This window comes from Mastigoproctus giganteus, chromosome 13, assembly GCF_048544385.1.
Source record: "Mastigoproctus giganteus isolate SK-2022 chromosome 13, ASM4854438v1, whole genome shotgun sequence".
NCBI classification, from domain to species: domain Eukaryota; kingdom Metazoa; phylum Arthropoda; class Arachnida; order Uropygi; family Thelyphonidae; genus Mastigoproctus; species Mastigoproctus giganteus.
Genome location: NC_143587.1, coordinates 152,047,605 through 152,070,627, shown reverse-complemented (window position 1 = coordinate 152,070,627; position 23,023 = coordinate 152,047,605). Strand labels below are relative to the sequence as shown.

Genomic DNA, 23,023 nt, shown 5'->3' with positions numbered 1-23,023 from the left:
ACCCTTCCGTTTCTAGGTGTCCTGGTTAGTAGAGATGGTCTTAGATTAAAGACAACAGTATATAGAAAGCCGATGTGCCGCAGCCAATATATTCATTATAGCTCGGCACAGGCTTATCAACATAAGAACAGTGTAGCCAGGGTGTTACTGAATAGGGTAATGCCCTCTTGTATAGGGTGTGGACCCACTGTAGTACCCCCGAGGATAGAGAAATGGAAATATGTAGGGTCACATGTGGACATGTGTTTTTGTAAAGGGCGGCTCCTAGAACGTGAGTTCAACTCCGCCTCGTAACTCTGTGAAGAACAGTATCACTACAAATGGGCCAGATGTGTGTGACGTCGGTTTGTGTGTATTATGTGTGTGTTCTGTTGTTATGTTCTGACCGCTTGGCTACCCAGAAGCATCAGTCACCTGGACAGATGATTCTGGGTACTCGTCCACACTGTGTCCACTATGTAGGGTCACGGCAGACCTCAGTAACCCCCAGAGGGTCTTGGACAAATATATTAATAGGGTTGAGCCCAATCGTAGGGAGTCGCCTGCCCCTGTGGCCACTGCATACATCCCTTACTATCCGGGCCTTTCTGAACGTGTTGTACGGTCATTACGGGAGTGTCAGACCTGCTGTGTGCAACTTCTGGGACGGAGGTTGCACACAGTGGTGTTGCAAGTTAAAGACCCCGTAACCCAAGACTCTACTAGTAGTGTGGTCTATGAGATCAAGTGCCCGGATTGTGAGGAGTGTTGTGTGTGGGAGACGGGGCGACGTTTTAAAAGACCGTCTGGGGAAGCACACGACCGCTATAAAGACTGTTAACTATGGGAGGTCTGCTATGTCAGACCGTGCCCATGGGTTCTGGGAACACAAGTGGCTCGAGAGCTTACGAATCGGTGCACCTAGTCATAATACTATCAACAGGGACAGTGGTATGCGTTCACACCCCCTGTTTGAGACGGTTGTCCTCAGACGTGATGATCGATTTTGTATGGCACGCTCCCGAGCCACTTCCGTTTCCAGTGCGCAAGTGGGAAATGCCGACTATGTGCCTTGTGAATCCTGTGTTTGAGTGCCATGAGCCTGTTACTTAAGGATGTGTCGTGCCAGTAATAGTACACTGTTGAGGAAGGAGACAGTGGTCTCTGAAAGCTTCGGTATTTTAGTATATTTTAACAATTTTAGCATTGTTTTTAATTGTTTTAACCTATTTTATTGTATTTATGTAATAGTCTAGTTTAACTGATATATGTATCATATTTATTTTATTTTTTATATCATATTTTTTTTTCTAGTAAAATTTTAACCACTTGGCTGGTGTTTGAGTGTAATTATTGCAATATGGAATTACCCAGCCCCATAGGCCTTTTTGAAGATATAATAATACCAACAGATGTAATAATAATAATTATTAATAATATGGAATAATAATAACAATAAAAGTGGTATATACAGTTCACCTTGAATGCATAAATACCATTAAAAAAATACTCCATGAGGAGAATTTCAAGTTGGATGAATAATGAAGTTGCTTGATTACTCGAGCAGAAAAAGATGGCATGGAAAAGTTAGCCTGGCAAAGACAGATGAGTTGTTTGTTGATTGTTTTTTGGTTTTTAGGAGCATTAGCAACTAAGGCCATATTGCTCTGGAGATATGCGGTGGCCATTCCCTGACCTTTCCGCATCCTCCGTATTTGGTGGTCACGGGCTCAAACCCAGGTCTAATCAAGAAGCGTGTGCTACGCACTGCCACTCCTGCCCACCTGGCTACGAATGCGCCACAGATTATGAGAAATCGCTGGCAAAGAGAGCAAAGTGTGGGGATAAAGAATTCTTCACATATATAATTGCCAAGAAGAGGACAAATCAGATTGGACCCTTATGTAATGGGAGCGGAATAGTATTAGATCCCCAGCTGACGTTGCAGATGAACTCAACAGTTACTTTGCATTGATATTTACAGTAGAAAAACCCTTTATGTCAAAGGGAAATTATGGGAGTAAAGTTGAAAAATATGTAATTAATGATATTGAAATTTCACATGATTATTTAATGAATAAAAATCAGCCTACAGGTGAGTAAGGCTCCTGGGGTTCGATGGCACATACCTTATAATTTTAACGAAGGCAGCAAGCAAGTGCCTTGAACCATTAAGGCTAATTATGAGAGAATCACTAGACTCGGGGGGAGAGAGAGAGAGAGAGAGAGAGAGAGAGAGAGAGAGAGAGAGAGAGATTCTGTTGGATTGGAAAAGTGCCAGTGTATCACCAATACATAAAGATGGTTCTAAGAGTATAGTGGGAAATTACCGACTGGTCAGTCTAACTTCAGTAGTAGGGAAAACCATGGAGGCAATGATCACGGGTGGAATCCAGGATCATTTAGATAAAAACAGATTTCTGAAGGATAAACAGCATTGTTTTGCAAAGGGAAAATCATGTTTAAGAAATCTGGTTAGCTATTCTGCCAGGATCACTCAGGAGCTAGATTTAGGGAACAATTTCGACATTTATTTTGATTTCAGCAAAGCATTTGACTCGGTCCCACATGAGCCATTATAAGCTGGAACAAGTTGGAACAATGGGAAAATCCTTAGATGGATAGCAGGATGGCTTCAGGGCAGGAGGCAGAGGGTTGTGATAAATGGTTATTCTTCAGATTGGATTAATGTAAGAAGTGGGGTTCCCCAAGGATCACTATTGAGACCACTGTTATTTTTGATTATCTTAAATGACATTGATGAAGGGACAGAGGGCACAATGTCTAAACTTGCATGTGATGTAAAGATCGGCAGAGTAGTTAATGATCACCACCAAGCAGAGCTTCAGAGTGACCTAGATAGACTTCAGGGATGGTCAGAAAAGTGGCAGCTATGCTTTAATTCAGCAAAAGGTCTTACACCCAGGGAACAGCAACCCCAAAATAACTTATACACTTGGTGGAGTTGAACTAAAGTCAGTAGTGACAGAAAGGGACTTGGGAGTTACGATACAATCAGACATGAAGTTCTCCAAGCATTGTAGACAGGTTGCAAGGAAGGCTCATGGTGTTCTATTGATGATTTACTGAACCTCATAATCCCATTATATAAGGCTATTGTTAAACCACACTCGGAATACTCTGATCAAGTGTGGAGACTGCACCTAAAAATAAGACTAGGCATATTTTTGTAGGTTGCACAGCTTGGAAACGAGGCACCTTAGAGGAGCCTTGTTTGAGGTGTTTACTCTGAGAGACAAAAGTAAAATGAATGAGGATGAAATTTTCACAGTTATAAACAAATGATTCTAGAACTAGGGACCACAATTTCAAGTTATGGGAGGAGATGTTTAGACTGTATTGCAGGAGGTTTTATTTTATCCAGCAGGTTATAAATTACTGGAATAAGTTACCTCTGGGAGGAGTGAAATGCATAGGTTTGTCTATTTCCTTTTCTCTTATTTTTATTTTATTTAATTATTATTATTTTACTTTTTTTTTTTGGCTGGTGCAGCATAAGCATTAGGCTCCTTGGCAACATATGGCCATTACTAATAACAATAATAATGCCTATTAAAACTAAAAAATCCAATATCACTAAACTAGATTTTGTCACAAATAATAATGCTAATTATTAATTTTGCTAGCTACAGAGACGTCTGGACAAGAACCCTGAGCAAGCAATGGTCTACACCATGGGTGCTCAAACCATGTCCTGCAGGCCACTTGTGGCCCTCCAGACCCTTAATTGTGGCCCGCAAACAACGAAGTTTCCAAAATATATATATTTATATATATATATATAAAATAGCGCAAAATGGAGTGCAGCAACTCCTACGCAACCTATCAGTTAAGCAGGAAAGCTCAGCTTCTCAATGAGCACGCACAGGTGGTGCTGCTACATTTTTGCATACTTTCCAGTTCTAGTGTTTGCCAGAAAAGTATTCTCGAGTCTCTGGACCTTTCTAGAAACTGTCAACGTATATATATATATATATATATATATATAAAATTGCGCTTGCATGGATTTTAGTTATTCAGTTAGAATTTGATCTCGTGATGCACTCTTTCCTAACTTTCAATTATTAACAACTAATATTAATAATTCTTTAATTTTTATTGTTGTTTGAGCATTGTAAAAATAAAACTAAGTGAATTTAATCATTTAGTGAAGTTTTAATTACCTTTGTTATATAAAAACGTAACAACGGTAAAAAGAGGGCCTAATAAATTCAAAATGGCAGGTACATGTTTAGAGTGTTTAGAGTAAAGTTGTTCGCTATTTCAATGAAAAATGAACTGATTTATATTTATTTATGGAAACTGATGGAAAGCCTGTTTGTTTAATATGTCAGTAATCAATATCTGCTGTCAAGGAATACAAGTTCGTCAGTCTCCAGGGTCGGGGTATGCTAGTTTGTTATTTGGTTTTTAGGAGCATTAGCAACTAAGGACATATTGCTCCGGAGATATGCGGTGGTCATTCCCTGACCTTTCTGCATCCTCTGTATTTGATGGTCACGGGCTCGAACCCTGGTCTAATCAAGAAGCGTGTGCTACGCACTGCTGCTCCTGCCCACCTGGCTACGGAAGCACCGGGTCAGGTATGCACAGACAAACTGAATCTTCTCAAAAAATCATTAAAATCGCAACTCAGTTTTTAAGAAAGCATTGGAGGATGCTGAGAGTTATGTCAAAGCTAGTTATATCACTGCTCAAAAAAATTGACAAAAGACTGAAACCATTTTCTGGAGAATTTGTGAAGGAGTGAATTGTATCAACAGCTGAAGTTGTGCCCAAACAAAGCCAATGCCTTCAAAAAGATAAGCTTGTCTCGAATGACTGTTTTTTTTTTTTTTATGTAAACCCCAAACGAGAGGTATTACAACCTATAGTACTTAGTACCGTGCTTGGGTCGGAGGTTGAGAAGATGAAAGAAGATATTTGTTCACATTGGACTTGAACTTCTGTAGACTGTAATTTTCGGGAAATACGTATGAAGGAAGGTTGTTCCAGAAAATGGCAGTTGAATGAATAAACGAGGAAGATGAAAAGTTGGTTCTGTGAGTTTGAAGTTTGACAGTAAATAGATGTTGGCTGGTGGCGGCATGTGTTCGGACTGTTTTGAAAGAGAGAGAGAGCGAGAATTATAGAAGCAAATTCAGAAGAACAGAGCCCATGGAAGTATCTGTAGAAGAGGTATGCAGCAGAAACAGTATTTCTATGAGACAGAGAGTGGAGAGACTCTGTCAGAGATGAATCATTAATTAACCTAACTGCCCTCTTCTGAATGGAATCAAGAAGCCTGAGAGAGGTTTTGGGGGCACCACCCCAGATGTGGGAACAATACTCCATGGCAGGGCGGATTTGCGATTTATACAGAATGAGCAGCTGTTTGGAAGAAAAGTAACGCCGAGAGCGAAAGAGAAAACCAAGTTTTTTAGATGCAGAGGAAGCAATATTTGTAATGTGCTTGTGCCAAGAGAGATTAGAAGTCAGGGTAATCCCCAAATGAGATATATCATTTTGCCTAGAAATCGGAGTGTCACTAAAGATAAGCATAGGAGCAGAAGAATCCTTTTTGCGAGATATAAGACAAGACTGAGTTTTAGAAGGGTTGAAATCAACTAAGTTGTCTTTGCCCCACTGGAGCAAATGGTTGAAGCTGATTGAGCAGGACAAGGTTTCTCAAAATGGAAAGTGGAATGCAATGTGCTATCATCGGCAAAATTATGGATAGGATTTCCAGTCAATTGAAGAAGGTCATTAATATACAAGAGGAAAAGAGTGGGGGAAAGAGCTGAACCTTGGGGGACACCGGCATTAGTGGAAAAGTTAGAAGACAGAGAGCCATCTACCATCACCCTCAGTGAGCGATCAGAGAGAAAACTGGATAACCAATTACTAAAAACAGTTGGCAAACCATAAGATGGAAGCTTGTTTAGAAGACCATTATGCTAAACACGATCAAAAGCCTTTGAGATGTCAAGAGCAACTACTTGTGTTTCACCAAACCTTTCCATTGAATTAGTCCATAAATAGGTAACATAAGCCAGAACATCACCAGTGGATCGACACTGACGGAATCCATACTGGCGATCGTTGATCAGACGGAAGGTTTCTAGGAAGCTTAAGAATTGGTGGTTAATTGATTTCTCCATTATTTTAGAAAGAGCAGAAGTAACTGCAATGGGATGATAATTGGATGGGAGGGATTTATCACCCTTTTTAGGAACTGGCTGGATATGAGCAAATTTCCAAACAGAAGGAAAAACACCTTTGAATAAGAAAGTGAAAAGCGGCGGCAAAGAATAGGAGTAAGTTCAGTAGCACAAGTTTTGAAAACAAGTGTAGAAATACCATCGGGACCTGGAGCTTTCTTAGCATCAAGATTCAAAGTCCTTTTGATGGAAGACCACAGGAGCCAATTGAATGGAGCATGTTGGGAATGGTGGGAGGTGTTTTACCAAGATCATTAATATATGAGTTGGAAGAAAAATGGAATGCTAGCAGGTCAGCTTTATCCTTGGCTGAAGTGACAACAGAACCATCTGGTTTGGCCAGAGGTGGGAGCAGAGATGGGCAAAAGTTGCAGCCAATAGCTTTGGCAAGGGACCAGAATGCTTGGCTACCATTAGGGCAAGAAGCAAGTTTTCTACTCTTAGCCTGTGCAAACTCTAGTTTGGACTGATTAATAACTGCTTTACAATTGTTGCGAGCTTTAGTGTAGGCAGAAAATGAAACTGAAGAATTAGAAACAAGCCAATTACGATGTGCAACATTCTTCTCTTGAACAGGCTTAGCACATTTATTGGAAAACCTAGGTTTAGATAAAGGACGAGATTTTAAAGTGGAGTGTGGGATAAAGGTTTGTTTGTTTGTTGTTGGGTTTTATTGGCGCATTAGCAACTGTGGGATAAAGGATTCCATTCCTGCAAGAATAATTTCACTTACACGATCTGAGCAAACGTTGACATCAGAAGTTTTGAAACAGTAATCCGACCAAGGAAACGAAATCTCACAGATCATCCAATTTTGCATTCTTGTAATGCCAAACAACACGAGGTTGGGAATAGCCATGAGATAAAGGCTCCATTGGAGAAGAGACAATCACCAAGTTGCGATCTGAAGTGCCTAAAGGACCTCTCACTTCGACCATGTACTTAGAAGAGTTCTTTGTGAGAAAAAGATCAAGTGTTGACTGTATGATTAGGATTGTCCGGTATTTTTGTAGGTAAATGAACAATCTGTGAAAGGTCATTAGTAATTGCAAAAGCCTCAGCATCTCGACCAGCTGGGTCGGTGTGACTAGAAAACAGAAGCTCGCTGGAGTTGTGAACAATAAAATCACCAAGGAAAATTATCTCACTGTTAGGAAAGTTAACTAGAGAAAGTCAATTTGCAAAGAGAGGAAGTCAAAAAGCTCCAAGTGATTAGTGGAGTTGGGAGAATGGTAGAGACAACAAATGAATTTTACACAATGAGGTAGAGAGAGATTTTAAGCCAGAGAAGATCAGAGAGTAGATTCCAAATTGCCAAGTCTCTGACAGGGAATATCAGAACGGACATATGCACAAGTACCACCTTTGAGGCAAAAGGAATCATACAGCGAGTAATTTGGGCATCTGAGGTGAGCAGTAGTTGAATCAACCGATAACTGAGATTCTGTCAGAAAAAGTTCATGGGGTTTGGCAGACTGCAAGTGGAAATGGGCATCCATTAAGACCACGTATATTTGAGAAATGAATTAGGAAGTGCTTGGGAGGTTTAGATCTTTTCACAGATAAGCTTGCTCTATTAGTTTGACAATTCATGGTGTATTCAATAGTGAGAAAAAGTGGATGGAACATGCTGTATGAAGTAATGAAATTTTTGGATATGGCGTACACATAGTAAGAATATACCCAGATCCTTGACATAACGTGGCCTCGCCAATGCTCCCCGCATACACACTACTCGGACTCCGTCCAGTCACTATCTGGCAGAGTACAGGTAGCAAGATTATACACTAGCTGATCCGGAAGCCTCCTAGAGAGTTACCATTAGGTTCGGTCCGGTGTACTAATTAGCGCGCCGGCCTGAGAACACCGTTTTAGAGATGTACCCTCAAAATGTAAGGAATATTGGATCTCGCCACGATGTTCATCATAACCTGAAAAGTCATCAATCATACTGCATGATGGAGACTAAGGTCTCCATCATGCAGTATGATTGATGCCTTGCCCTGTTCAATCAGCTTCAACTTCTCGAAAATCTGCTACCAATTCTTTAAATGACAATCTTCAGGTAATTCTCCAGTGGGACAAAGAGAACTTAGTTGATTTCAACCCTTCTAAAAAACTCTTTCTTTGCGAGATATAAGACATCTCGCAAAAAAGGATTCTTCTGCTCCTATGCTTATCTTTAGTGACACTCCAATTTCTAGGCAAAATGATATATCTCTTTTGGGGATTACCCTGTCTTCTAATCTCTCTTGGCACAAGCACATTACAAATATTACTTCCTCTGCATCTAAAAAACTTGGTTTTCTCTTTCGCTCTCAACGTTACTTTTCTTCCATACAGCTGCTCACTCTGTATAAATCGCAAATCCAACCTGGCATGGAATATTGTTCCCACATCTGGGGTGGTGCCCCCAAAACCTCTCTCAGGCTTCTTGATTCCATTCAGAAGAGGGCAGTTAGGTTAATTAATGATTCATCTCTAACACAGTCTCTCCACTCGCTGTCTAATAGATGTACTGTTTCTGCTGCACGCCTTTTCTACAGATACTTCCACGGGCACTGTTCTTCTGAATTGGCTTCTATAATTCCCGCTCTCTCTCTCTCTTTCAAAACAGTCCGAACATGTGCTGCCACCAGTCAACATCCATTTACTGTCCAACTACAAACTCACAGAACCAACTTTTCATCTTCCTCGTTTGTTCATTCAACTGCCGTTTTCTGGAACAACCTTCCTTCATACGTATTTCCTGAAAATTACAGTGTACGGAAGTTCAAGTTCAATGTCAACGAATATCTTCTTTCGTCTTCTCAACGTCCAACCCAAGCACGGTACTAAGTACTATAGGTTGTAATACTTCTCATGTTTGGGGTTTACATAAAAAAAAAAAAAAAACCAAGAGGAGTTATTCAATGAGGGGAGTGCCTGAAGTTCATCAAATGCTAACAGAGAGCTAAGTGATTTTGTAATAACTGAGAGCAAAGTGGAGGAGAAATTGTTGAAGTTAAACATAAGGAAGGCACCTGGGGTGGATGGAATCTATCCAGTTATATTAAAGGAGGCAGCAATAGAAATAAGCAAACCCTTAGCCATAATTATGAGAGCTTCCTTGGACTCAGGGAAGGTCCCCATGGAGGACTTGAACTCAGGGGAGGTGTGCAAATGTATCACCAATTCACAAAGGAGGTTTAAAAGGTGACAAGTAATTACAGACCTGTTAGTTTAACTTGTGTTCCGGGGAAAATAATGGAATCACTAGTTAAAGCAGCATTGCAGGATCATCTAAACAAGACTGCAGTAATAGTTAAGACACGGCATGGATTTGTTAAAGGGAGGTCTTGTCTGACCATTTGATTGCTTACTATGACGTGGTCACAAAGGAACTGAATGCCAAAAATAATTTTGATATCATATACTTGGATTTCAGGAAAGCTTTTGATACTGTTGCACATGGAAGACTGCTGTACAAATTGGAGAGGTATGGTATCAAGGGTAAGCTGCTACAAAGGATAAAGGGATGGTTGAGTGGGAGACAACAGAGAGTGGTAATCAACGGACACTGCTCTTCGTGGACAAATGTTATTAGTGGAGTTTCCCAGTGTTCGGTGTTGGACCCATTGTTGTTTTGTATATTTATCAATGATATTGATGAAGGTATATATCAGGTTTAATGTCCAAGTTTGCAGATGATACAAAGGTTGGCAGGGTTGTTAACGACAGTAATGACATTATACTACTCCATCCTCCAACTGGATCTAGATAAGTTGGGAAAATGGGCTGAGAAGTGGCAACTGGAGTTTAACATTGACAAATGCAAAGTACTGCATATGGGTAGCAATAACTGAAGAGAAACATACAACTGGGTGGTACTACACTGAGGGAAGTGGTAAAGACCTGGTGGTAATTGTGCAGCCAAATATGAAGTTCGCTGAGCAGTGTAGACAGATTGCCAGGGCAGGTCACGGAGTCTTGTCAATGATATATAGGAATTTTGTTAGCAGGGCCAGGGAGGTGATAATCCTGTTATACAAGGCAATGGTCAGGCCACACCTAGAGTACTGTGTACAGGTCCGGAGGGCTCATTTTAGGAAGGATGTAGAATTGATAGAACGAGTACAAAGAAGGGCAACAAGATTGGTGAGGGGAACAAATGGGTGCTCTTACCAAGAAAGGCTTAAGTTCTGCAAATTGCAGCACCTGGACAGTAGGCACCTGCGAGGTGATCTGATTGAGGTGTATAAGGCGTTGAATGGGTTAAGCAAGCGGAATGCTGATGGGATTCTTTGTCTTGCTCAAACTAAGAACCTGAGGGGGCACAGTTTCAAATTGAGGTAAGACAGTTGTAGAATAGATGTGCGGAAATTTTCCTTTAGCCAGCGGGTAGCTGATTGGTGGAATAGGCTTCCATTTTTTTTGTTGTGGAAGCTAATAGCCTAAATAAATTTAAGGTTGAGCTGGACAGGCATTTGGAACGAATGGACGGATGAAATGGGAAGGTTTTTTTTTTTTTTGGCTGATGCTGCATAAGCTTGCTTTCTTGCATTGTATGCCTCTACTAATGCTAAAACTTTAAAGAATAAGGCACATCAAAAGTTCTGTTAAAAACGTCTACAAATTGAGTATTCCATAAATTTTTTATTTGTAGTGGCTTATTTATGTAGTGGTGAATTTTCTTTTAATGTGAAGTTTTTATACATTATGTTTATTACACTCATGTGAAACTTTTGTTTCACATACATAAATATTAAATGTATCATTTCTCTGAACGAAACTGAGGGAATATGGATACCAGGATTGTGCCTCAATCCTGATATCCAAGATTAAGTGCTTCAAGCAGTCTAATTTCTTCAGGAATGCTGTCAAAGTTTTATTTAAAAAAATGGCTCACTTGTCTAGATTTGGCTGTCAAGAGCATTTCTAATGTTCACCAGGAAGAAGACTAAACTCAGTATTTTATTTTTCTCTCCTGGCTGATTATCCTCTCAAATTCAAGACTGCTATAGGAAACTGTTAAAATGCCACACACACGATTTGGATAACTTGTTATTTTTCATTGTCAGTTCCCCAACCTAAGAAAGGTAGTTCATCAATTCTTTTTCCTTTCATATTAGCATCAGTTATAGCATAGGTTCTCACAATGGCATTGAAAAAAAAAAAAAAAAAAAAACCAATGCTGAAAAATAGCTATTACTCGTCCACAAAAAAATTTCAAATTTGAAAATGATGCACTGCCATGCGAACTGATGAAATTTGTGAAACCTCTGCATTTATAAGAACATCATTTCTCAATAGGAATTTGGCACCATGCAGCAAAAAAGTACTTCCTCACTTAACAAAAGAACAGAGCCTTCTGTCTTGTTACTCTCCATACAACCCTGGCAGAAGAAATAATTGTCACTAACTCAGATCATCTCTCTGGTTTAATCTACTAGTCATCACTTTCTAAAACAGAAATAGAAGATTTTAAAAAACTTCTGATACAATAAATTACACATAGCATTCTTCAACATAGGTAGGGATTATAACCTCGGTACATGCCAGTATGTGAGGAACAGTGGATTGGAAAATTTGGCTTCTTTTAAAACTTCTCTTGGATCATAAAGTGAGCTTAGATGTGAGCCAGTATCACTCATTAGTATTTTAGTATTAAATCAGCTCACACCAACCATAAGAATAAGTATTTACTGTAACTAAAATATTTATTTACATATTAAAATAAAATAAATATTTACAAAAACTACTATTATATTAAATATACATGTAAAAACATTAAAACTGTGATAAAATCCTTGAGATAAAATACACTAAAATAAACCGGATTAAAAGCGATAAAAACGATAAAAATCTCTGGAGCTTTCGGAAGCTTGAGCTCCCTTCCTCAGCAGTAACAAAACTTCCTGCAGCACGTCCATATATATAACAGGCTCACGGTACCTATACATGTGGTGCAGTCGGCGTATGGTCTGAACTGGAAGCGGAAATAGCTCGGGAACGTGTTAAGCAAAACCGTTCATCCGTACTTAGGATAATAGTTTCAAACAGAGGATGCATACGCATACCTCTGTCCCTATTCATAATATTGTGGTCGGATGAACAGATTCGTAGGCTCTCGAGCCATTTACGGTTCCAGAACCCATGCACTCGATCCATGATAACCGCATCCTCTGGGGAAATTTGATGCTGCTTCTCCCAAAAATGTTTGGCCACAGCAGACTTATTGTAATCAGCGGTTTTTATAGCATTTGCATGCTCTCCCAGACGATCCTTGAGCCGTCGTTTTGTCTCGCCCACATAACACTCCCCACAATCCGGGCATTTTATCCTGTATACTACTCCACTACTCAGGTCCTTTGCTATTGGGTCTTTTACCTGAGACAACACTGTGTGCAACCTCTGCCCGGGGAGCTGCACACAGCGTGTTTTATAGCCCCGCAAAATTCTAGCGAGATGCTCAGTAACGCCCGGATAGTAAGGAATGTATGCGGTAGCGACAGGAACAAACGGTTCCTGACGGTTAGACTCTATTCCTCTACTAAATCTGTCTATGATTCTCTGGGGGTATCCGCATTTTCTAAGGTCTGCTGTGACCCGTCTAATTTCACATTCTTTGTCCTCAGAGGTGGTGCAGTGTGACCCTGCTCTATCTAGTAGAGCTTTCACTACACTATTCTTATGCTGCCCAGCTTGTGCTGAACTATAATGGGTGTACTGGCCTCTGCACATAGGTTTTTTAAACACAGAAGTTTTTAGCCTAGGGCCTACCCTAGAGACCAGTACATCCAAGAAAGGAAGGGTACCTCCTGTTTCCACCTCTGAGGTAAATTGTATAAATTGGGAGAAGCTATTAAGCCAATGGAGTGCATCATCCTCTCTCCCCTTCTGGACCACGGTAAAGGTATCATCAACATACCTTTTCCATTTCTTTATGGGAAACTGACATCCACTAAAAACCCTGTCCTCTAACTCCTCCATGGCCAGATTGGCCACGATGGCGCTAATAGGAGATCCCATGGGTGTACCGTGAACCTGTTTGTACATAACACCTTGGTACTCCATAGTGGTGCTGGCCAGACAAAGTTCCACCCCCGAACAAATATCCTCTACGTTTAAAGGCGATCTACTACCCAAAGAGACATCATTACTCAAAGATCTTCTAACACAATATATTCCATGTTTAATTGGAATGCATGTGAATAGTGACACCACATCAAAAGAAATCATGCTGTCGTTTTCATTTACAGTCAAATCTTTCACAAAATTCACAAATTCTTTACTGTCTTTTATGACATAGTTGGACTGGCCCACTATAGGCGAAATCAATTTAGCCAAATACCCTGACAAAGCATATGTGGGGCTTCCTATAAATGATACAATAGGTCTGAGTGGGACTTCTGTCTTATGAGTTTTTGGAAGTCCATAAAACCTCGGGAGTTGACATCCAGTAGCATGTAAGAACCAAAAGGTCTCCCTGGAAATCTTCTCTGCCTTTAACCAATCCTGTACCAGTTTATTAATGCGCCGCTCTAGGCCAACCAACGGGTTTCTCTGAGTAACTTTATATGTATTATTGTTCTGTAAAAGGTCCATTGCTTTTTTGTGATAGTCTTCTTTGTTTAGGACAACCGTCGATCTGCCCTTGTCCGCAGGTAAAACCACAATTCCATCATCTCTTCTCAGTTCATTCAAGGCTTTTCTCTGACTAAAGTTAAGATTCGGAGATACTTTCTTTACCTGGCTCAAAATAACGGCAGTTTAACCCGGATCTCATTAGCTAGGGCCTCCGGTAGCTTGCTGATGGCCCGTTCAATACCCATTGCTATCTCCGCAATGGGAGGTACAAGCGTAAACTTAGGACCTAAATTTAATAGGTATGTACCAAATAGGTATGTACTTGGATGTTATTAGTAGTAGTGTATCTTCTAGACATTTGGCTCTCGTTAGAAGATTAGTTTTGGATAAAGTTATTAGGATAGCAGACACCTATAGACAGAGGCAGATTATGAAGTTTAATAGGTTGTTGGGAGAAGGTACAATACAACGTAGCGATAGAAGTACTCATTTTGTTTACAACTTGAGTAATAGGCAACTTATGGAAGAGCAAGAGGGAGTTTTAAATTTAGGTCCTAAGTTTACGCTTGTACCTCCCAAACCTCCCATTGCGGAGATAGCAATGGGTATTGAACGGGCCATCAGCAAGCTACCGGAGGCCCTAGCTAATGAGATCCGGGTTAAATCTGCCGTTATTTTGAGCCAGGTAAAGAAAGTATCTCCGAATCTTAACTTTAGTCAAAGAAAAGCCTTGAATGAACTGAGAAGAGACGATGGAATTGTGGTTTTACCTGCGGACAAGGGCAGATCGACGGTTGTCCTAAACAAAGAAGACTATCACAAAAAAGCAACGGACCTTTTACAGAACAATAATACATATAAAGTTACTCAGAGAAACCCGTTGGTTGGCCTAGAGCGGCGCATTAATAAACTGGTACAGGATTGGTTAAAGGCAGAGAAGATTTCCAGGGAGACCTTTTGGTTCTTACATGCTTTTGGTTCTGGATGTCAACTCCCGAGGTTTTATGGACTTCCAAAAACTCATAAGACAGAAGTCCCACTCAGACCTATTGTATCATTTATAGGAAGCCCCACATATGCTTTGTCAGGGTATTTGGCTAAATTGATTTCGCCTATAGTGGGCCAGTCCAACTATGTCATAAAAGACAGTAAAGAATTTGTGAATTTTGTGAAAGATTTGACTGTAAATGAAAACGACAGCATGATTTCTTTTGATGTGGTGTCACTATTCACATGCATTCCAATTAAACATGGAATATATTGTGTTAGAAGATCTTTGAGTAATGATGTCTCTTTGGGTAGTAGATCGCCTTTAAACGTAGAGGATATTTGTTCGGGTGTGGAACTTTGTCTGGCCAGCACCACTATGGTGTACAAAGGTGTTATGTACAAACAGGTTCACGGTACAGCCATGGGATCTCCTATTAGCGCCATCGTGGCCAATCTGGCCATGGAGGAGTTAGAGGACAGGGTTTTTAGTGGATGTCAGTTTCCCATAAAGAAATGGAAAAGGTATGTTGATGATACCTTTACCGTGGTCCAGAAGGGGAGAGAGGATGATGCACTCCATTGGCTTAATAGCTTCTCCCAATTTATACAATTTACCTCAGAGGTGGAAACAGGAGGTACCCTTCCTTTCTTGGATGTACTGGTCTCTAGGGTAGGCCCTAGGCTAAAAACGTCTGTGTTTAAAAAACCTATGTGCAGAGGCCAGTACACCCATTATAGTTCAGCACAAGCTAGGCAGCATAAGAATAGTGTAGTGAAAGCTCTACTAGATAGAGCAGGGTCACACTGCACCACCTCTGAGGACAAAGAATGTGAAATTAGACGGGTCACAGCAGACCTTAGAAAATGCGGATACTCCCAGAGAATCATAGACAGATTTAGTAGAGGAATAGAGTCTAACCGTCAGGAACCGTTTGTTCCTGTCGCTACCGCATACATTCCTTACTATCCGGGCGTTACTGAGCATCTCGCTAGAATTTTGCGGGGCTATAAAACACGCTGTGTGCAGCTCCCCGGGCAGAGGTTGCACACAGTGTTGTCTCAGGTAAAAGACCCAATAGCAAAGGACCTGAGTAGTGGAGTATGGCCGGATTGTGGGGAGTGTTATGTGGGGAGTGTTATGTGGGCGAGACAAAACGACGGTTCAAGGATCGTCTGGGGGAGCATGCAAATGCTATAAAAACCGCTGATTACAATAAGTCTGCTGTGGCCAAACATTTTTGGGAGAAGCAGCATCAAATTTCCCCAGAGGATGCGGTTATCATGGATCGAGTGCATGGGTTCTGGAACCGTAAATGGCTCGAGAGCCTACGAATCTGTTCATCCGACCACAATATTATGAATAGGGACAGAGGTATGCGTATGCATCCTCTGTTTGAAACTATTATCCTAAGTACGGATGAACGGTTTTGCTTAACACGTTCCCAAGCTATGTCCGCTTCCAGTTCAGACCATGCGCCGACTGCACCACATGTATAGGTACCGTGAGCCTGTTATATATATGGACGTGCTGCAGGAAGTTTTGTTACTGCTGAGGAAGGGAGCGCAAGCTTCCGAAAGCTCCAGAGATTTTTATCGTTTTTATCGCTTTTAATCCGGTTTATTTTAGTGTATTTTATCTCAAGGATTTTATCACAGTTTTAATGTTTTTACATGTATATTTAATATAATAGTAGTTTTTGTAAATATTTATTTTATTTTAATATGTAAATAAATATTTTAGTTACAGTAAATACTTATTCTTATGGTTGGTGTGAGCTGATTTAATACTAAAATATGAATTTTCCCAACCTCAGAGGCCTTTTTCAGGATATCACTCATTAGTATTTATATAGCTTTTTTTTTTCACAACTTCTTTAAAGAGACTTGTCAAAGGATGCTGCTGCTGTTCTGTCATTTAACCAAACACAGCCAATGTGCATACAAATGCTTTGAAATCTTTTTTACTTTGGTAGTATATATCATTTGAAATAATTTAATTCTATCATTTCTTTTAGTACTTCTTTCTAGATGATAGTAAATTTCCACCAAATATTCATCCACTTTGGCAGAAAGGCTTGAAGCACATCCTCCTCCTTTCAGAGAAAACTAATAAGATGAGAGGACATACCACTTATTACCATCAAGTGGATGTCCAATTTTCTCTTTCAAAACCCTTTCTATTCCAGTTTTAAAAAAGTGTCTGGAACTTATTAATAATAAGTTCCAGACATTTAAGGAGGGGGGGCAGCAAGGAAACCTTGAGAAAATGTGAAGATTGTGAAGATTGGGTGTCTCCTATGCAAAGTCTAGTGAGTATAACTTCTTATTAGGAATTTATCCTGTATGGTCTAGCAGTGAATCGGGAATACTACAAATCAATTTTATGATGATTGCCTGATGTTAGTTAGAGAAAAGGTAACAAAAGTGAGGAAACTGGCACTTGCATCATTATGATGCATGACTTCCTTTCTATTCAAAAATTTCTTGCAAAGAGCGACATCACAACTCAGTTGTTTTGTAAAAGTTAATATTACTTTGTACAACCTAAAGGCAATATCTGACCATGCTGTATCATGTAACATTTGCAATATAAATATATATCACATCAAGAAAACTCATCTTTACAACCTGTAACTTGATAAAATAAATTTTGTTGCTTGGTGACACTGTCACCAAGCAACACAAGTTTCATGTCACCAAGAAACAACAAAACTAAAGCACCTATAACTACAATTTGATAAGATCATGTTTCTTTAACCTGATAAATGTGTTCTACAGAAATCCTCTGAAATAGTTTTTACTTGCTTTATGAATACTGGTATATTTCTTCCAACTGACAAAAATGGTATTCCATTTGAGGCTTTTCGCATCTGAATACATATTTACATATTACAATAACTCAACTATTACATTTCAATTTGGAAATAGCCAGAAACTTTCTAATTATATACATAACACCATAACATACCAGTTCCTTTCGTGGCCCTGGTTCCATGTAGTAGGCATACGGGTAAGTATATTGGAGGGTGTACCGACACTGAAAAACAATATGCATATTTAAGTACATAATTTAAGCAATTTTTTATTCTTAATGTTTATATAATTTTTATAATATTTAAACTTTTTTATAATTTTTAAAGCTTTAATGCATTTTTATTCTATACTCCTCTGACTTCATTTTGGTATCAACTTTTTTTGTATATGGCCATGTTTGAAATTATGGTGAGGAATTTCCTTTTGTACCCATATTTTGTGGGTGCAGATTTAAAGTATCAGATATAAATATGGTGAAATACCTTGCAAGTATGGCAAATCAAAATCATACTTTAAAAAATACGGTAAAAAGTATTATTTTGTGTAATTATTGCATTATTTTAAGTACAATAATTAATTTTAATATGTAAACTATTACCAATTTTATATGGCTTTGGTTAAACAATGCAGCATTCATCCTTATGGGGCATATTCTACAAAATTTAATATTTCTGCATTTATGTATCTAAAGTCAGTCATTGAGTGTTATTGTTGTGTTATTTGGTTTTTAGGAGCATTATCAACTAAGGCCATATTGCTCCAGGGATATGCGGTGATCGTTCTCTGACCTTTCCGCATCCTCTGTATTTGGTGGTCATGGGCTCGAACCCCGGTCTAATCAAGAAGCATGTGTTACGAACTACTGCTCCTGCCCACCTGGCTACAGAGGCGCCATCATTTAGCAAACAATCATAAATTATTAGTACAGGTAACCCTCGTATAACACAATAGTTTGGTTCCTACAAAATCTTGTGTAATGCAAAACCATGTTATATGGGACTAAGAACCAGTACTAAAAGAGGGGTTACATTCCAAAATCTAACAAAAATACGGCATTTTTTTTTTATAACTATCGGAAACTTAATTTTTATAGTAGTAATAACTTAATATTTTAATTTTATTTTTATAATAGTAGTAACTTAAATAGTATTAACTGAAGATATGTCTTACCTTACAAACTGTGATACTTATATGTGAGATAATACACATTCATTTAATTTTCTTCCTCTTCATCGTTGCTAAGCACAATCTCTTTTGCAGCATCTAGATTTTGTGTACCTTCTGCTCTCTTTAAAAGTCATGAACTGAACTCTTCGAAGTCACAATTATTTTTTATGGTTTCAAACAGGCACAAGCTCAATAGCACAGAACCGAACCCAAGGATCTCCCAACAAAATACAGTGGACTCCCGCTTTAAATGATGCGTGAAAATCAGAAGAATATTTTCCAGTTAGCAAAATAAAAATAAATTAATGCTTACGTACATAGCTTAATTAACACATACTGTAATATGTATATACTAATTGGTACTATTGGTACTATAGAAAAATGCAAAAAGATCGAGTTTACTACCCATTTATAATTGATTACACTAACAGAAAAGCCCAATAAACAGGAACTGCAAATTGTTTTTATTGTTTTATGGTAGTGACCTCCAGAATTGTGCTTTGGAAAAATAGCACGAAGGCGATAACAACTAGCGAGCTAACAGCAGGGATTCACAAAAAAAGGAATGGAAACGTTGAAAATTACATTAACATAATAGCAGGGTTTTCCCAGCACAAAAGCTCAAAAATACCATGTTATGCGGAATTTCCAGCAATTCTCAAACCGTGTTGTAGAAGTACCATGTTATATGGGGGTTGCCTGTATTATACTACTTCTGTTATAATTTTTTTTTTTTTTTAATGTGAACTAATTTATTTATATATTGTACTGAATGAGCTGGCGCCTCTGTAGCCAGGTGAGAAGGAGCAGCAGTGCGTAGCACACAATTTTTTTTTAATCCGGGGTTCGAACCCATCACCACCAAATATGGAGGATGTGGAAAGGTCACCGCATATTCCCGGAGCAATATGGCCTTAGTTGCTAATGCTCCTAAAAACCAAATAACAAACAAAAACAAATAAAACTGAATGAGCCAAAGCATTTGTTTTACCATAACTGTAGCACTTATGTAATGGTACTCAAGTGGCCAAATTGTAATTTACAATTATTAACAACAATTAAATCAGAATTAGTATGATTACTATCATGTTACCAGTAACATTGACCAAAAGGTAAAGTTAGCAATCTTGGGGCTATGCGGCAGTCACATATCAACTATTAACGAGTTGAAATAAAATAACAAAATGCACACATAGCAATGGATAAAAAAACATATGTAGATTAATCACATTGGTCTGCATAGATTTTGATGTTTCCCAAATTCATCATGTTTCTGTGTGTACTTGTAATTTTTGTTATAAAAATCCAAACTATTTTAACCAACCACATACAATGTTTTATTTTTACAAATGGTAAGAAGTGGTTTCTACAGTATACAATCCATGTATACATGATATGCATACTACTGCCTTTGTAACTCACAGTTATAGATGTGCCCAGATGTGTTTCGACATGTACAGGTTTGTAAGTCAGGCAGCTATATAAATCTGTGAAGTGTTTCTTCCACATTCAGTTGTTTTCTGGCCCAGCCATGCTAATTAGTATCTGTTTCTAACATGATGTTCATATTCTGTCTTTGACAATGGTAATAAATGTGAATTTGAAATATATTTGTTATACTTGCAGTACCTTATATTATGGTGAAGGCAGGATATAACATCATTTGTTAAAAAACGTATATGCTGCATATTTTGAAATTAAATTAGGTGACCAAGATAAAATTTACCCCCCCCTCTAAAGTGTACTGTACACATGTAGATGTAATTTGTAAATTGATGCTTTCTGAATTCATTAAGGAAAATGAAAAGTCGCCAGGGGGAAACTTAGAGTGGCTATAGACCAACTCATTCTGGCAGATATTATAGATATATATAGCATAACTATGCCTGCCAACCCCCACCCCCTCATTCAAGTGGAAATTTGCTTTCAGCTAAAGGGGAATTGACTGTTGGAGAAAACATCCTTCTGGTGTTTTTCAAGTAAGTTTGAATAAATTTAAGGGAGAATTAGACAAATTATTAAAGAGGAAGGGCAGGGGATGCCAATTTGTTTTTTTTCTTTCTTCTGTATATGCTTGTTTCCTTGCAACTACTAATATTCATCCTGAATATTAGTAGTTGCAAGAACGTATTGAGCATACAGCTCTGGTTCATACTATCAAATTAAGAAATTATATTGTGCACTACCTTATTGTAGGCATTCTTTATTAAAATTACCCCATAAACAAAAGTTACACAGATTTAGCATTGAAGGAGACAAGGCGAAGTTATGAAAAATGTTCGACCTGTGGCACAATTTTTAGTAAATAAACTGCAGTAAAAAAAAAAAACTTTTTCCTGGATCAGACAGACTATGGGTTACTTCAGTGTGGACTTTTCTAATAGAGTCAGAATAGAGAAAGGTGGGTACCCAAACAATCCCCTTGCAATTAAAAGGTTATAGCATTTAGATGGCTAATTTCATCAATAAAACAATGTCAGCTTAAAAACTGCATTTAGTGTTTCAAATGTATATACAAAATTCTAGGGTTAAAAAAAAAGTCATAAATATGTATTAATTCTGAATGATGGCTCATACTGCTGCCATGTGTTTTGCACACTACTGTGAAATAGTATATATTTTTCCCAAACATCTACTGAATATTCAAAATCTTTCTTCTAGAAAACATACTTTTATTCCAGAATTGGCTACAACGCCCAAATGCAAAATAAATCCCTGCATAAACATCACCATGACTGTGCCACAGGTCAAACATTTTTCATAACTTCGCCTTGTCTCCTTCAATGCTAAATCTGTATAACTTTTGTTTATGGGGTAATTTAATAAAGAATGCCTACAATAAGGTAGTGCACAATATAATTTCTTAATTTGATAGTATGAACCAGAGCTGTATATTGATATCAATATTGAACCATATGTTGAACAGTGGCACAAACAGCTGAACAGATTCTTTAAAGATAACGAATTTAAAATTGTGGCCAGGCCAATATGGAAACTACACAATATATCGAAAAATCGTTCAGTCCTTTCCTCGTTCGCAACACAAATAAATGACCTGGTATACATTTCTTGCGGTGATTGCAACTCGTCATACCAAGGCTCTACGCGTTTTCTGCTGAATTTTCGTGTTAATCAACAAGCGGCTTCAGTTCGTGCTTCTCGTTCAGCAGCATCAGAATTAGCCTTTCATGCTGTTAACGAAAAACACTATTTAACGAGGCCAAAATACTTAGTGTCCAATGTAATTATACCAGACATTAATTGCAGAAATGTCGAAATTAACTTACATGAGAATTCTGTTAATGTTCGCCAGCCCTTTCTAATCTCTGATTTGTGGGCTTTTACAAGCATGCACAAAGACAATCCCTATTTAAGTTTCATGCTCACCCCTATTCAGTAATTTTCGTTCCTGTGATCACAACATATGGTCGAAAGCGTTGTCTGCTGCAGGAAGGAAAATCTTTGGCAAGTTTTTCGTTAAATTTCTTTTAATTAATTTATTTAATTTTCAATTGCGTTAGATTGATTTTTAATTTTTTTACTGTAATGTAAGATTTTAGATTTTTTCATTTTAATTGCTGGAGAGCATCATACGGAAGTGTTCTATGTATTATATTGAGGTAAACTGCTCTTATTATTTTACAAATTTCTTAATTTGTAATAATGTTTAATTTTTTTAATTGGCTGTCTCCTTGTAATTTTTGGCTAAAAATGTAAAACAATAGTGATTCTAAGGCATACAAATTCACTTACTTTTGCTAATAATGCAGCAGCATTTAGAAGATATTGCCAGTCTATCCACGTTCCTTCATTTGCCATTACTTTCTGCTGAATTCTATCTTTGATTTTTTGCAATGTTTGCTCCTCTAACCTTAAGCTTTTTGCATGGTTTTCCCACTGCAAAAAAAAAAAAAATAAAAAAAAAAAAATATATATATGTATAAAACAGTAAACACACAATGCTCAGTTAATGTAAAATGTGTACCTGCTTGTTGGTTTGTTTGTTATTTGGTTTCTAGGAGCATTAGCAACTAAGGCCATATTGCTCCAGGGATATGCGGTGGTCATTCTCTGACCTTTCCGCATCCTCCGTATTTGGTGGGCACGGGCTCGAACCCCGGTCTAATCAAGAAGCGTGTGCTACGCACTGCTGCTCTTGCCCACCTGGCTACAGAGGCGCCATGTGTACCTGCAAAAAACCAATACACTAACTGAATGGTAATCAAACATTGCCTATATAAACTCAGACAACTTGCCTAGATACATTCCCAAACAACTATGAA

At 38.5% G+C, this 23,023-nt stretch overlaps 1 protein-coding gene across 1 annotated transcript in view; it reads right to left on the bottom strand.

Annotated features, from left to right (window-relative positions):
- ari-2 (E3 ubiquitin-protein ligase ari-2) overlaps window positions 1-23,023 on the bottom strand; it is a 301,405-nt gene that overhangs the window by 31,352 nt on the left and 247,030 nt on the right. Inside the window, exons 11-12 of the mRNA XM_090388043.1 lie at window positions 22,494-22,637; window positions 17,728-17,796 (exon numbers count right to left, since the gene is read on the bottom strand). Of these exons, the coding sequence (XP_090244169.1) occupies window positions 17,728-17,796; window positions 22,494-22,637 (213 nt within the window). The remainder of the gene's footprint in view (window positions 1-17,727; window positions 17,797-22,493; window positions 22,638-23,023) is intronic.